The 13,671-nt window shown below is 38.6% G+C and overlaps 1 protein-coding gene across 1 annotated transcript in view; it reads left to right on the top strand.

Moving 5' to 3' along the window:
- Window positions 1–13,671, top strand: part of mrps9 (mitochondrial ribosomal protein S9) — a 28,832-nt gene that overhangs the window by 10,101 nt on the left and 5,060 nt on the right. Inside the window, exons 5-9 of the mRNA XM_062414918.1 lie at window positions 3,844–4,012; window positions 4,283–4,465; window positions 9,065–9,127; window positions 9,906–9,936; window positions 10,028–10,107. Of these exons, the coding sequence (XP_062270902.1) occupies window positions 3,844–4,012; window positions 4,283–4,465; window positions 9,065–9,127; window positions 9,906–9,936; window positions 10,028–10,107 (526 nt within the window). The remainder of the gene's footprint in view (window positions 1–3,843; window positions 4,013–4,282; window positions 4,466–9,064; window positions 9,128–9,905; window positions 9,937–10,027; window positions 10,108–13,671) is intronic.

Genomic DNA, 13,671 nt, shown 5'->3' with positions numbered 1-13,671 from the left:
CACACACACACACACAATTAGCTTCTCCTCATATGACTAACCAGCGGAGGCTTCTTTGCATGGAAGACTTTTATCAGAGATAGAACTGGCATTTAAAGGTGGAAGATATAACGTGCTAATCATAAATGTGAGATTTGGTCACTGAAAGGTTGTGACTTTGAGTCTTTTTGTATAAGCAAAGGATTCTATTTGTGTTTCGACTGGTTCATCACAGTCCTGTGAAAACTGTGTATCACCAAAACTTCAGCGTTTCCTGAGCTGAGAAAACAGTCCTGCTTTCAGCTTCATGACAAGGCAAGTTTCAGGGTTTTTAATGGTTTATTTACTTCAGAAGTAGTACAATTTTATTTATGTATGAAGAATTACTCCATTCTAATTTGGAGATGCATATTTTGGATGGCAACCGTTTTTAACTTTAAAGATCATGTCTTAAGATATATAAAAAGTGTCATCCTTTGAATAATAATTTGTGTCTAATATTACCTCGTTAAAATCCTCAAAATGACATTCTCCTTCTTCTACCTCCTTTAAAATTTCAGTATCTATTAAAATGCAAATAATTTTCATTTTAAAAGTTGAACTGCGGGACAAAAGTTGTCTGTTACTTCCATGAAAAGTTCATTCTCAGTATTTATGCACTGGAGGATTCAAGTTTCCACATCACATTTGTGTAAGCAACATACTGGACTGAGCTTGGCTCCTAAGTAGTTGTGTTGTCACACATCCTGCTAATAGATACATGCCCTATAAACGTTCCCTTTAGTAAATGATTGTGAAATAAGTCTTTTTATTGTCAAACTCTACATGCATTATCTTTGCACTCGAACAAAGATAATGAGTGTCCCGTAACTGACAACTTTTCAAATCAGATCTCACAACACCCATTACCCAGAGAAGCTGCATGTGTGAAGGCAAATGTCCGAATCAGTTAGACCAGATGTTAAATGGCCTTAGTTTTACAAAGTCAGTCCCACTGAGATTAAAAGATGTCTTTTTCAAGCGAGCCCTGGCCAAGATCGCAGCAATACAGTATTTCAAACATAGAAACAGACAATTAAAAACACATAAAACATCTACATTAGATCATAATTAGGAAATATTTGAATACTGCAGGAATGTAGTATCCGGTTCAGTTTGATTAAGTACACATTTGAAAAATACTGTCAAATGTAAGTAAGTATAAAGTGTATAGTGGCTGCTAAAAGTATTAAATGCTGAGTGCATGGTGATCCTGCTCCCTGCAAAGCCAAAACACATGTATTCATGTTTTTTTGACTTATGCAGACAAAGAAAAACATCACAAAGTCATTTTCACATCTAAGGCCCTCTAAATTTACACAGTAGCAGGTGAAAGTCCTGCATAAACATGAAGCTTAAATGTTTCCTCACCTCACATAAACATTAACTCAAGTTAGAAGAAGCATGATGTCACTGTTATGTATCTCAAACTAGCCGGACACGTACATGTGCAGCTGAGCAAGGCATTAAACCACCTGCTGCACAGTATCGATAAGACAGAGCATGTGTTGCAAAGGGCCGTACATTTCATACCGATCTGTAAAGTTTGGCTAAGGTGGCAGCTTGTGTGCTCAGAATGTTGTGTTAATCCATCACCGCACTGCCCGGCACCGACTGCACCACATATGCAAAACAATCTGTTTTATGTGTAGCCGTGCCAACGTGTTTGGCAGACGGTGACAGAGCGTTTTTTATTGTGTTATTTCTGATAACTCATGTGGATCCGCTGCTTTAAATCCTGTGGCGTGACATTAACAGTACAGTATCCCTCCTTCTGTCAGTGATTTTTACATGGAAGACAGATGGTGCTCACATACAGTTTGCATTAAGCTGCATGGGCAGGGCATCAGAGTCTCACAAGGGCAACATTAACAGATCGCTGGGGTCAGAGTGGTTTCCTATATTGTTGTGTCTGTGTTTGGTAGATGCCTGAATGATGAAAAGAAAAAGAACAAAAAGTCAAACAGTTAAAAGATGTGCAAATGTGGAAATTATCATTGAACCTCAAAAAAAAAAGAGAAAAAAAAGTCCTAAACTAAGCCAGTTAATTTGTTTTTTTCTCCTGAATTATTCAACATCACTTTCACCACACTGAGAGAGATTTACTGCAAAATATCTGATGGTGAAATAGTAAAAGTGACAGGAATATTTAGTCACATTTGAACTTTAGGACAAAGACATATTTGGATTTAGGATTCAACTTGAAGGCTGGTATTGATTTACAACCTCTTCCCCCTCCAAAAAAAAGAAAAAGACTTGAGGAATGGTTTTCGTGTGCTGGATCGCTGCAGATTTTGCTTCTAGCTGCACCATGTGGCCAGCATGTTTTGCATTTCCATGGGCAACACGAGTTTTCAATGAGCGGTGACACGGTGAAGTGGACTGATGTCTAAGAGATAAAACAGCAGTGTAATTGAAGTGGCCTATGTAATTCACTATACTCGATTGTTTTAAAATGCTCCGTCCTGACTGGAATTTACACATTTTTTATTTGCCTCATTTGTCATTTTAGGCAGATTGCGTAGTGTTGTGGTCTGTTGTGATGTGGCTTCTATTATCCTGTTCTTTTTTCTTTCTTTTTGTTGCTGTTTCTGTCTGTGTGTTGGTGGCTTTTGTCTGGCTTTAAGAGCTGTTTTTATAAATCTTTGTATTTATTTATTAATTTGTATTTTAACGATTGTTTTATCTTAATATTTTACCACACATTTCATCAGTCACGTCTCTGAGTTGCCTCGATTTGAGTGCAGTGAATAATTTAAACAGAAACTTAACCTTGTCGACTGTTTTTTTCCAAGAAATATCCTTCTTAACCACGCTGTCCTCATTTCAAACTGCATGCCAGGTGCACCTGAATTTTAAATGATGTCCAGCATGCACTGATATCCATCTACAGTGTAACAGGCAGCAGCTGTTAATACAAAATACATGCTTATAGCAGCCCAGGGTTCCTCTGATATTTCATTATCTATTCAATTATCTGTTCTATAAAAAAACACCTGAAGTTGAAGCTTTTTAAGGAGCACTTGAATGCAACATGTGTGCTGTTTTTCTAAAATTTGCCTTAAAAATCATTTATTTTATAATGAAAATGGGGGGGAAATGCCATATATTATACAATAAACTTTCATTAGCCTGTAGATTTGTAGAGTTTGCAGATGACAGTAAGATTAAACCAGTTTGGTACCAGCTTTATTAACCAAAACATATTAAAAACTAAAAGTTTCAACTTTTTTTTAATTTTATGGGTATACTTGCAAAATATTGGTTTTAAATATGCATGTTTTCTTTTTTTCTCAATTGTATTTATAACTGACAAGTTAAAAACAACAGTAACATATAAACAAATATTTGCTTTGAAAGTCATTTATTTTAGAATGAAAATACAGAAAAGTGCAATATATTATACTATAAACTTTCATTAGCATATAGATTTGAAGATTTTGCACATGACACCAGACAATATGAAACACCATTTATTACTTAAATGGTGCATTTAAGTTAAAATATACTAGCTTTATTTAACTAAAACATCATAAAAACCTATATATCACCAACAGTGATTTTTTTAATATTTCTTTTTTTTTAAATTTAATTTGATTTGATTTTATCTTACTTTATTTTATTTTTATTGTATGGGTATACTTGCAAAATATCGTTTTTTAACAGACTGTATATAAGCTGGTTTTGAATCTGTTTTATTTTTTTCTTTGTCCTCAACTTTATTGTAAACAGTCAAGTTAAAAAAAACAGTAACATATAATCAATTAAATATTAAATATTAAAGTAAAATAAAAACATATAAATCTATATTTTTAATAATAATTGTTTGACACGTGACTCTGACGTAAAACAACTTCCGCCGGTGACATTTCCGCTGTCAGCAAAGATGGCGGCGCCTGGTGTACGCACCGTGGGAAGAGTGAGCTCCTTTCTGGGAAAATGTGGGAATTGCAGCTCGAGTATCAACACAGTCACGTCGCAGCTGAGCCGGCAGGTAAAGTGTGATTTGTGTGTCTTAAAAACAAATTATTTTAGTGCTTTAAACGAACAGAAACGAGCTTAAACACTGACGTCCTTGAGTTATAGCATCCTAACGAGCAGCACCTTGAGCCGAAACTAGCATCACAAAAACATGAATTTAAAGATTGTCAACGTATAATTTAGTTATATGGTGGTGTTGCCGATATCGTAATGACTTAACAGTAATGACTAAACTCCTAACTATAATTCGGCTCCTTATCTAAACATGTTTCTCCTCCTCCAGGTGCTGAGCAGGCGGATATGTGTTAGCTCTGCCCTGCACAGGAAGAACCTGGCGGCTGCAGGACCAGAGAAGTTCTCGGTAGAGTACATCCAGAAACAGGTGGAGGAGTACAACATCGGGAAACGACACCTGGCCAACATGATGGGAGAAGACCCTGACAACTTCTCCCAGGAGGACATAGATGTAAGTAGAGGTGGAAGAAGTATTCAGATCATTTAAAGGACCAATGCAGCAAAAATACTTCTACACAAGTAGAAGTCCTAAATGAAGTATTATGAGCTTGATGCAGTAAAAGTACACAAGTATTATGAGTAATGTAGTATGCAGTATTACAGTAAAAGTACTGCAATATTATGAGTAATGTAGTATGCAGTATTACAGTAAAAGTACACAAGTATTATGAGTGATGTAGTATGCAGTATTACAGTTAAAGTACTGCAGTATTATGATAAATTTAGTATGCAGTATTACAGTAAAAGTACTGCAGTATTATGAGTGATGTAGTATTCAGTATTACAGTAAAAGTACTGCAGTATTATGAGTGATGTAGTATGCAGTATTACAGTAAAAGTACTGCAGTATTATGAGTGATGTAGTATGCAGTATTACAGTAAAAGTACTGCAGTATTATGAGCGATGTAGTATGTAGTATTACAGTAAAAGTACTGCAGTATTATGAGCGATGTAGTATGCAGTATTACAGTAAAAGTACTGCAGTATTATGAGCGATGTAGTATGCAGTATTACAGTAAAAGTACTGCAGTATTATGAGCGATGTAGTATGCAGTATTACAGTAAAAATACTGCAGTATTATGAGTGATGTAGTATGCAGTATTACAGTAAAAGTACTGCAGTATTATGAGCTCTATGTAGTATGCAGTATTACAGTAAAAGTACTGCAGTATTATGAGTGATGTAGTATGCAGTATTACAGTAAAAGTACTGCAGTATTATGAGTGATGTAGTATGCAGTATTACAGTAAAAGTACTGCAGTATTATGAGTGATGTAGTATGCAGTATTACAGTAAAAATACTGCAGTATTATGAGTGATGTAGTATGCAGTATTACAGTAAAAGTACTGCAGTATTATGAGCTCTATGTAGTATGCAGTATTACAGTAAAAGTACTGCAGTATTATGAGTGATGTAGTATGCAGTATTACAGTAAAAGTACTGCAGTATTATGAGTGATGTAGTATGCAGTATTACAGTAAAAGTACTGCAGTATTATGAGTGATGTAGTATGCAGTATTACAGTAAAAGTACTGCAGTATTATGAGTGATGTAGTATGCAGTATTACAGTAAAAGTAGTGGTTCGGTCCCTCTGACTGATATATTATTATATATGACATCATTAAATTATTAATACTGAAGCAGTTTATATACAGTTAGTTAGTTTAGTGGTTTTGCTGCTTTGTAAGATGACAGAAAAAGGTCATCTTTAACAATGTGTTGTATTTTAAAAGCTTGTTATATTATCCATTGTGTCAAATGTTCATCTGTAAAGTAACTAAAGCTGTCACATAAATGTAGTGGAGTAGAAAGTGCAATATTTTAAGTATGAAGTAGCAGAAAGAAACAGTTGAATTGTGATGTTTGCTGCATACAGTTCATGCTTGTATTATGCGTGAGTGTGTTTTAATGTGATCACTGGGTTTGTGAGAACCTGCAGCTCCAGTTTTGGGGATTTTATTGGTTTCTTTTGGTCTTGGAAGACTCTGTTGTGCCCTGAAGTCATCAGGATAAACTCAGAGATCATGATAGTCAGTCTGTAATCGATGCTGATTGTCTGTCTTGTTCCTGAAATGTTGACATTGGTGTCAGGATGCAAGGTGTTTGTGAGGGCAGTGTCACATATAAACATTTTTTTGTGGCAGATGCTGGAGGAAAATATTAATACAAGTATATATATATCCATTATTATTCACTGTAATAGTCCTATTATGAACAAAAATGCTTTTTTGAAATAGACCAAAGTTAATCCCGGCTTTTTGCAGGGACTACTGAAGTTTTTATTCAACATAAAGGTTATAATTTGTCATTTTTGACTATTACATTTTTGAGAAACACCTCTCAGTATTAGCAGTATGTCAGCAAACAGTAAAAACATCATCCTCCTTTATATTGCTAATATCTTCTAGTGAAGATTTCATCCTGTTTTCATATTACCACTAATTTAAATAGTTGTACTGAGTGAAAGTTCAGAGTCAGACAGTTTTATTGTATTAAATGAGATAGTGAGTCATACTGGATCTGCTGAGCTTCATATGTTGTTAAACACTAACTTCATTATAGTTCATATTTTACAATTAATAACATTTAATAACAACAATCTGAGGCTGGCAGTGATGAAACAAGCACAAAATGATGGTAAAATACCAGAATGTCCCTTTAAAGCTCTCCTCACATCATCATCATCATCAGCAGCAGCAGCAGGAGGCAGGTGGGGCCAGCTCTACTTAATCCACAGCGTCAGGGATATTAGCAACGCCCTCAAACACACACCCACGTGCTTTCTCCAGATTTTGGCATCACATTAGCCCTCAGTGCTCCAAACAGTTAGCTTGATTTCCCACGTTCCCCTCGCCCGGTCCCCGGTGCCCCTCGGCAGTAATGAAGAGAGATGTCGGCGGCAGCCTGTGAAAAACAAAGCGACGGATAGAAGCAGAAACATCGCTGTGTGGAGGGAAAGAGGAACATTTGGGAGGACTGCAGAGGTGCAGAGAGGGTCACCTGATGAATCCCTTCTCCCCCGTTTAGAGTCCAGACTGTTCAGGTGTGACGGGGATAAAGACCCAGACAAAACAAAGAGGATGTTTATAGCCGGGGGGAGAATATAGATATAAATGAATACTGAGTATCAGCCATAAAAGACCAAATAAAGCTTCTGTGATTGATTCAGAACAAAATGAGGAAAGTATGAAGGTGTCAACAACTTTCCTAAAGTTCCTTTTTTTTAAGTAAATGATGTAAACATATGGATACTGTAGTTTGCAGCATGGTAATGTGTGTTTTAATCATCATTCAGTTTAATATCTTAAAGAAACAGGAAAATATTCACATTTAAGAAGCTGGAACTCAAAATGACGATTCAACTATCAAAATAATTGGAGGAATGGATGAGTTAATGGATGAGTTAATTGACTCATCAGGTGGACGTCCAATCAGCTTCTTTGAAACAGTCTTCAGTTAAAGAATAGCAACATGTGAATGAGCCCAAACATTATTTATTTAATTTTCAACATGTTTTGTAGGTTATTTGAAGGTATTGATTGGGATACGATGACATTCTTTACTATTATTTATTTATTTATGATGAAAATGAAATGTAAGTTTGTTAATAATGCACCATAGTAGTTAATTTTTACACTGATCAGATACTGAGATGTTTAAATAGGTTTGTAGTGTTGTTGCTGTTACTGTCGTCTTTCATCGTTTCCACATTAATGTGGTTCGTTTTGTATTTCTGACTATTTGTAGTCATTTAAAAAATGCTTATTATCCACAAATGTTGCTGCTTTACTCACAAAAACAATGCATCACAGTGTTGTTTATGTCATCACATGACAAAGAAAAATGTAATCATTATTGTCATGAACAATACGACACAGCTCGCCCTGTAATTCTGAAAGTGTTCAGCTGGTCTGTAGCGTCTCACATCGTTTAGTCTCCGGTCAGACGGCCTTTTGCCAAATCTCAGAAACGCTGCAGAGACGATCGCAGCGGACAGTTCTGATGGTGTCACGCAGCATGTCGAGGATTTAGCATGATTGATTTCACCGTGTCGCTGAAATAAAAAAACCCTTAAAAAAAGCGACGGCCTCCTGTGACGCGGCGCTGCCTGATGGTTGGGGTTGCTCCCCTTTCTCTCCTCCTCTGTCACTCTGTCTTCGCCCCTCGGGGATCTCTGCCATATTGAGCTGAAACTCAGGGGACGCACAGGTGTGTCTTCATCTGTTCCCTGCCTGTCTTTCCCCGTTCCTCTTTTTCTTCTTACCCTTTAACTTCTCCTCACTTGTCTGCCTCTCACACCTTCACACACACACACACACACACACACACACACACCTCGACCACTCCTTTTCTTCCTGCTTTCCGTCGTTTTGACAACCTTAAAGGCAGCAACCTGCTCTCTGCGTGCTGCACCTGCTGCCTCACTAATTGAACCGACAGAGAGGAGGGGGGAAAAAAACCGAAAGAAGAAGAAGAGGAGCGGAGAGATGGTGGGATGGAGAAAGAGAGAGATGAACAGACTGTCTTGATGAGTGTGGCGGGGCCAACACACTTCCTGTCTCCCTCTCTTCTCTTCTCTCTCACACACACACACACACACACATTTACAGTGCCATCTGTAGCTCTGCTAATGACCACACACACACACACACACACGCACGCACACACACACACACACACACACACACACACAGACACGGAGCAGAGGATGAACTTGGAGTGAACTGTTGCATGTCCACAGCGTCCTCTGCTCACTGTCAAAAAAGCCAAAAACTTGTGCCTTTTTCTGCTTGTTTTCTCCTCTAAGTTCAGTTGCCACAGTAACACAACTACACACACACACATTCGCCTTTCCTTGAACCCGCCAGCAGCTTGCGCCTCTTCTTCTGTCACTTTCACAGTTGTCCGTTGGTGTGACCTCTGCAGTTTGAAAATGTCAGCCTGGTGATAATCTGCCATCCACTCATCTCTCAAACTGCCTTTTTTTCCCTTTTACTTCTACTTCTTCTTTTTTTATGAATTTATTTTCTTCTCTCTGACCCACAGAGGAGCATCACCTACCTCTTCCCCTCCGGCCTGTTTGAGAAGAAAGCCCGGCCCATCATGAAGGTACGTCTGTGTGGATTACGCTCATTAAACTGAGCTGATATCAAAGTTTCCACTGAGTGTTTGAACCCCACCAAGGTCTCTAAAGATAAACCTGTAGGGTCACAAGATGTATAATGAAAGAATAATAACAGCTACACACGATTCAGCTTATTTTTTATTGACTTTTATTTTCATTTATGCTTTAATTCTCTTGTAAAATACTCCTCACCTTTTCCTTCTGTGTATCAAGAGTCTTTTTGGTTAATTAGGCCTTTATTGAGGCTCACAAGCCAAAAAGTCCTATGAGATATATATTCAGTTCACTTAATTATTATTTTCATTTTCAATTAATCTGCACAATATTATCCTGATTAATCAACTAATTATTTGTCTATACAATGTAAGAAATCAGTGAACATTTGAGATTAAAACAATTAACTAGAGTTGAAAGTTAAAGTTCTTTTAATGTCTTGTCCAAACATTTAGTTCATCGTCATGTACGACCAATCAAAGCATCGAATCCTCACATTTGAGCAGCTGAAACCAACAAAAAATGACTAAAATAAATATTTAAATAATTATTAAATTCAAATTATCAAATTTACCCTCATAGATTAATTTTCTGTCAATCAACTAATCAATAGCAGCTTTAAATGCATCAGCTGAACTTTAAATGATCTTCACAGGATGAGAAATAAAGTTGGAAGTCATTTTAATAGCTTCTAATATAAACAAACTTCTTCTCTCTGGATAACCTTCAGAAAAAATCCTAAAATATCTCCTCTGTGTTCATTTGCAGCATCCAGATGAAATCTTTCCAAGGCAGAGAGGTACGTCTCATGTTTTTTATAAGAAATGATTCACTGTGAATGTTTCCTGAATGTAGAGTGGTGTAAACTTAGTCTCTCCTCTTCCTTAAAGCCATCCAGTGGGGAGAGGACAGACGGCCTTTCCACTTCCTGTTCTACACCGGCAAACAGGCCTACTACACCCTGATGCATGTGAGTACTGCAGCAGCTGGAAGAAGCAGCTCAGCTTTTTTTATGGCAGGTGGAGGCAAATTCTCTTCTGACTCAAATCCCTAGTTCTTCCCAGCTTCCCACTCACCTCCTGCCCTCCCCTCCATCCCTCCATCCCTCCCGCCCTCCCCTCCATCCCTCCATCCCTCCCCTGCCTCCTGCAGCCCTCGGGTCATATTCTATTCAGAGAGAGAGTGAGTTGAGAGAAAGCTGTGCCGTCGCCCCCCCCCCCAGGAGAGCCAACGTCAGATCCTCTTTTCCACACAGAGAGCTGAGGCTGAATAGAGCCGGGGTGAAAGAGAGGTGGGAGATTAGAGGAAGGTGAGACAGAGGGAGGAGCAGGATTGGAGGGTCAACGGTAGTCTGGATGAAAAGGTGATTCACTGGAGAATATGGAGTGAACAGTCAGCTGACATCTTTTTATTATATCTGCAGTTTTAGATACATGGTGTCGATGTTTGTGTTGAAGGCTCAGTTTGAAGGATTATTGTCAGACATGTTTGTGTCTATTATTGTATAAAATGAATATTGGCTTTAAAATCGCCATCAGGTTCTTAAAATACTCTTCTGTAGTTAATCACCTGCAACACTGGACAGCACAGTATTAAAACACTCTAATATCTGTCTTTCAGCCAGATGTTAATGAGTCAGTGGGTCAAATAAGTGTTGGTAAGATGAGCAATTCAAAAATAGTTTTAAAAATACTTTTAAAAGCAGCATCAGGTTTGTTAAAATTGATTTGGTTTGAAATGACATCTGCACCATTTAAAAAAAAACAAAAGTAAGACTGAATGCTCCTGAAAATGTCAAATGCTGTAACCACAAAAGAATGATAAATATTACATATTTTATCTACCTACAGTGTATTTAAGTGGACTTATACTAATAATTACTTCATTTAAATTATGTGAATGTTTCCTGATCTCCATGATTCCCCAGATTAAATGTAATATTTAGAACAATTGTATTCCATTACCTTGATTTAATATAAAATAGTTATAATGTAAGATCATGTAAGTTTAATAATATGATATAATAATATGATGATGTTTTTTATGGTTTCACCACTTAGACATTTTTGCCATAATCCTCTAATATATTCCTCAAAATGGATTAAAAGCAGAAATTTGATGCTGGGTCCACAAAAAAAACAATGTGTGCAAGTTATTCATACGTTTATTTTCACATTTCAACCCCTTTAAATTTAAACTAAACCACATGGACACAAAAAACCCACCATTGACCCATGTATATAGTCTTTATACATAACATGTTTCTCACATTGAGCTAAATCACTGCAAAAATGTCTCCTTATTTGTTCACAGGATGCAGATGTTCCAGTAGTTTGAGATGATACGTTCCTGTCTGCTGCTTTTCTGTTTGAAAAGTGCTCATGAATTATTTTATCCATGAAAGTTTCTTTAAAGACTTTCCAGAAAATGTGCTGAATCATGATATATATTGATATCATGACAGAGGATTTTATTCATAATTCCCACTCTGCTCCTGGTGGTTGTTGTTGTTGTCTCCGAGGGGTTTTTAAAGGTTTTTTTTGGATGCTTTTTGCACTTTTTCCTCCGTGGTACGGGGGCGTTGGCAGAAGTCTCAGTGGCAGAACTTCAAAATGCCTCCAAACTGAACCAAACTTCATAATATATGAACAAAATGTTTGTTTCTTGAGCTTGAAGGACACAAACTAGACTGTTTATTTTAGACTTGGTGTCTGTTTGTTTACATTTTGCCTTTAGCAGCAGTTCATTCTGTGTCCTTCATGGATTTAAAGGCAATAAAATAAAAGAAAGAGAGGAAAGAATAAAGGTTTAATTTGGCTGTTTTAATGTTAACATCATGAATAAACTGCAGTATGTTCCCAAACACACTGAGATCCTCATAAACAAAATAAAAAACAAGGATTTAGGTGTTGAGATGTGAAGATGGAGGGAGAGAAAAAAACATGTCAGGAATGTTTTTGTGTCCGAATTCAGAATCGTGTCTGAGGTGCGGCACGTCTGGCTTGTCAGGCTTTTGTCCCGCCACAGGGAGCGACTCCTCCACGGGGATTTTTGGAGGAAAGTAGGATTGGAGAGGGGGTGGGGGGGTGGCAGAGCGGGTCGGTGAGGGGTAGCTGAGACCCCCGAGGGAGACACGGGGAACCTCCTTCCTCCATCTTTTGTTGCGTTCACGTTCTCCCCGTCAACACCGCTGCTGCTGCTGCTGACCTTGCTCAAAGACGTTTGAGAGGCGTGCGTCTGTATCTGAAACACTGAGAGAGGTATGATCTCTGAATATTGGTTCACACTTCTTAAACACACACACACACACACACACACACACACACAGTATTGTGCCCTGCAGCAGCAATCTGCACCCCCTGCTGTTGGTTTAAATAGGTGCGTCAGACTGTCTGAGAGCTGGTGCTGCCTGTCTGTATGATTGCAGGCTCAATCACTCCTTTATTTTCTCCTCCTCCTTCCTTGCTTTCACCTTTCCTCTCCCTGTTTCCCCCCTTCTTTCTTCTCTCATTTCTCCTTTCATTCCTTACAGGATATATATATTTATTTTAAACTGTTATCACCTCAGGAGTGTTGCCAGGAGGGGGCAGTGACGTGTAAAGCAGTCTCTCTCTCTCTCTCTCTCTCTGTCTCTCTCTCTCTCTCTCTCTCTCTCTCTCTCTCTCTCTCTCTCTCTCTCTCTCTCTCTCTCTCTCTCTCTCTCTCTCTCTCTCTCTCTCTCTCTCTCTCTCTCTCTCTCTCTCTCTCTCTCTCTCTCTCTCTCTTGCTCTGCTCATCCAGCGTGGTACATTAACCTGCTCGCTGCTCCGCTGAGCCCTTTATAACCACGACCCTCGGGAGCCATAAAAACACCCCCAAACACCATCCCACCCCTCTTTTTTTCACTTTAACCCCATCTAAACCTGCACAGCAAAGAATCACACCTCACTCAGAAGAAGAGCGCTCCACCATTTTATACTATTCCTTGTTCACTGTACTCCCCTCTTCCTCGCTTCTTCTCTCCGTGCATATAAAGACTGCTGATTGAATAGAAAGAGTTTGAGCTGGAGCTGGACTTATACGTATCCAGCTCCCGGCCCCCCTCTGCTCCTTTCATCCGGCCAATCCATGCGAATTATTTCCTCCGTGTTGTAGGCCGCAGTGTTTGCAAACGTGTAACACAAGCCTCCCTCATCTCCTTCTTCCTTCTCTTTTCTTTTTTTTCCTTCCCTGATTTTCTATTACACCCCCCCTCTTCTTTTTTTTTTGCAAAGAAAATTGGTTTTTGCTTCATGTTTGCTGCTTTTTCTTTTTTTTTTTACCCCTCCATCGCTGGTCGGAGTGGCAGCGGATTAGCCACACTCTATCAAGAAGGAATTAAACAAACATCTGGTGAATAATTGACGGGGAAATGAGTTCTCACCCAGGCGCTGGTTGGCTGAGGTGGGGGTGTCTGCCTCGGGGACGTGACCAGCATGCCCCCCCCCCTCCTCACCCCCCCTCCGTCTGTCTGTCTGTCTATGCCCGTTGCCGTGACGCTCTCCCCTCGGGGTTA

Source organism: Scomber scombrus, chromosome 24 (genome assembly GCF_963691925.1).
Source record: "Scomber scombrus chromosome 24, fScoSco1.1, whole genome shotgun sequence".
In the NCBI taxonomy this organism is placed as follows: Eukaryota; Metazoa; Chordata; class Actinopteri; order Scombriformes; family Scombridae; genus Scomber; species Scomber scombrus.
The sequence above is the reverse complement of the archived record's forward strand: the minus strand, read 5'-3'. Positions and strand labels throughout refer to the sequence as shown.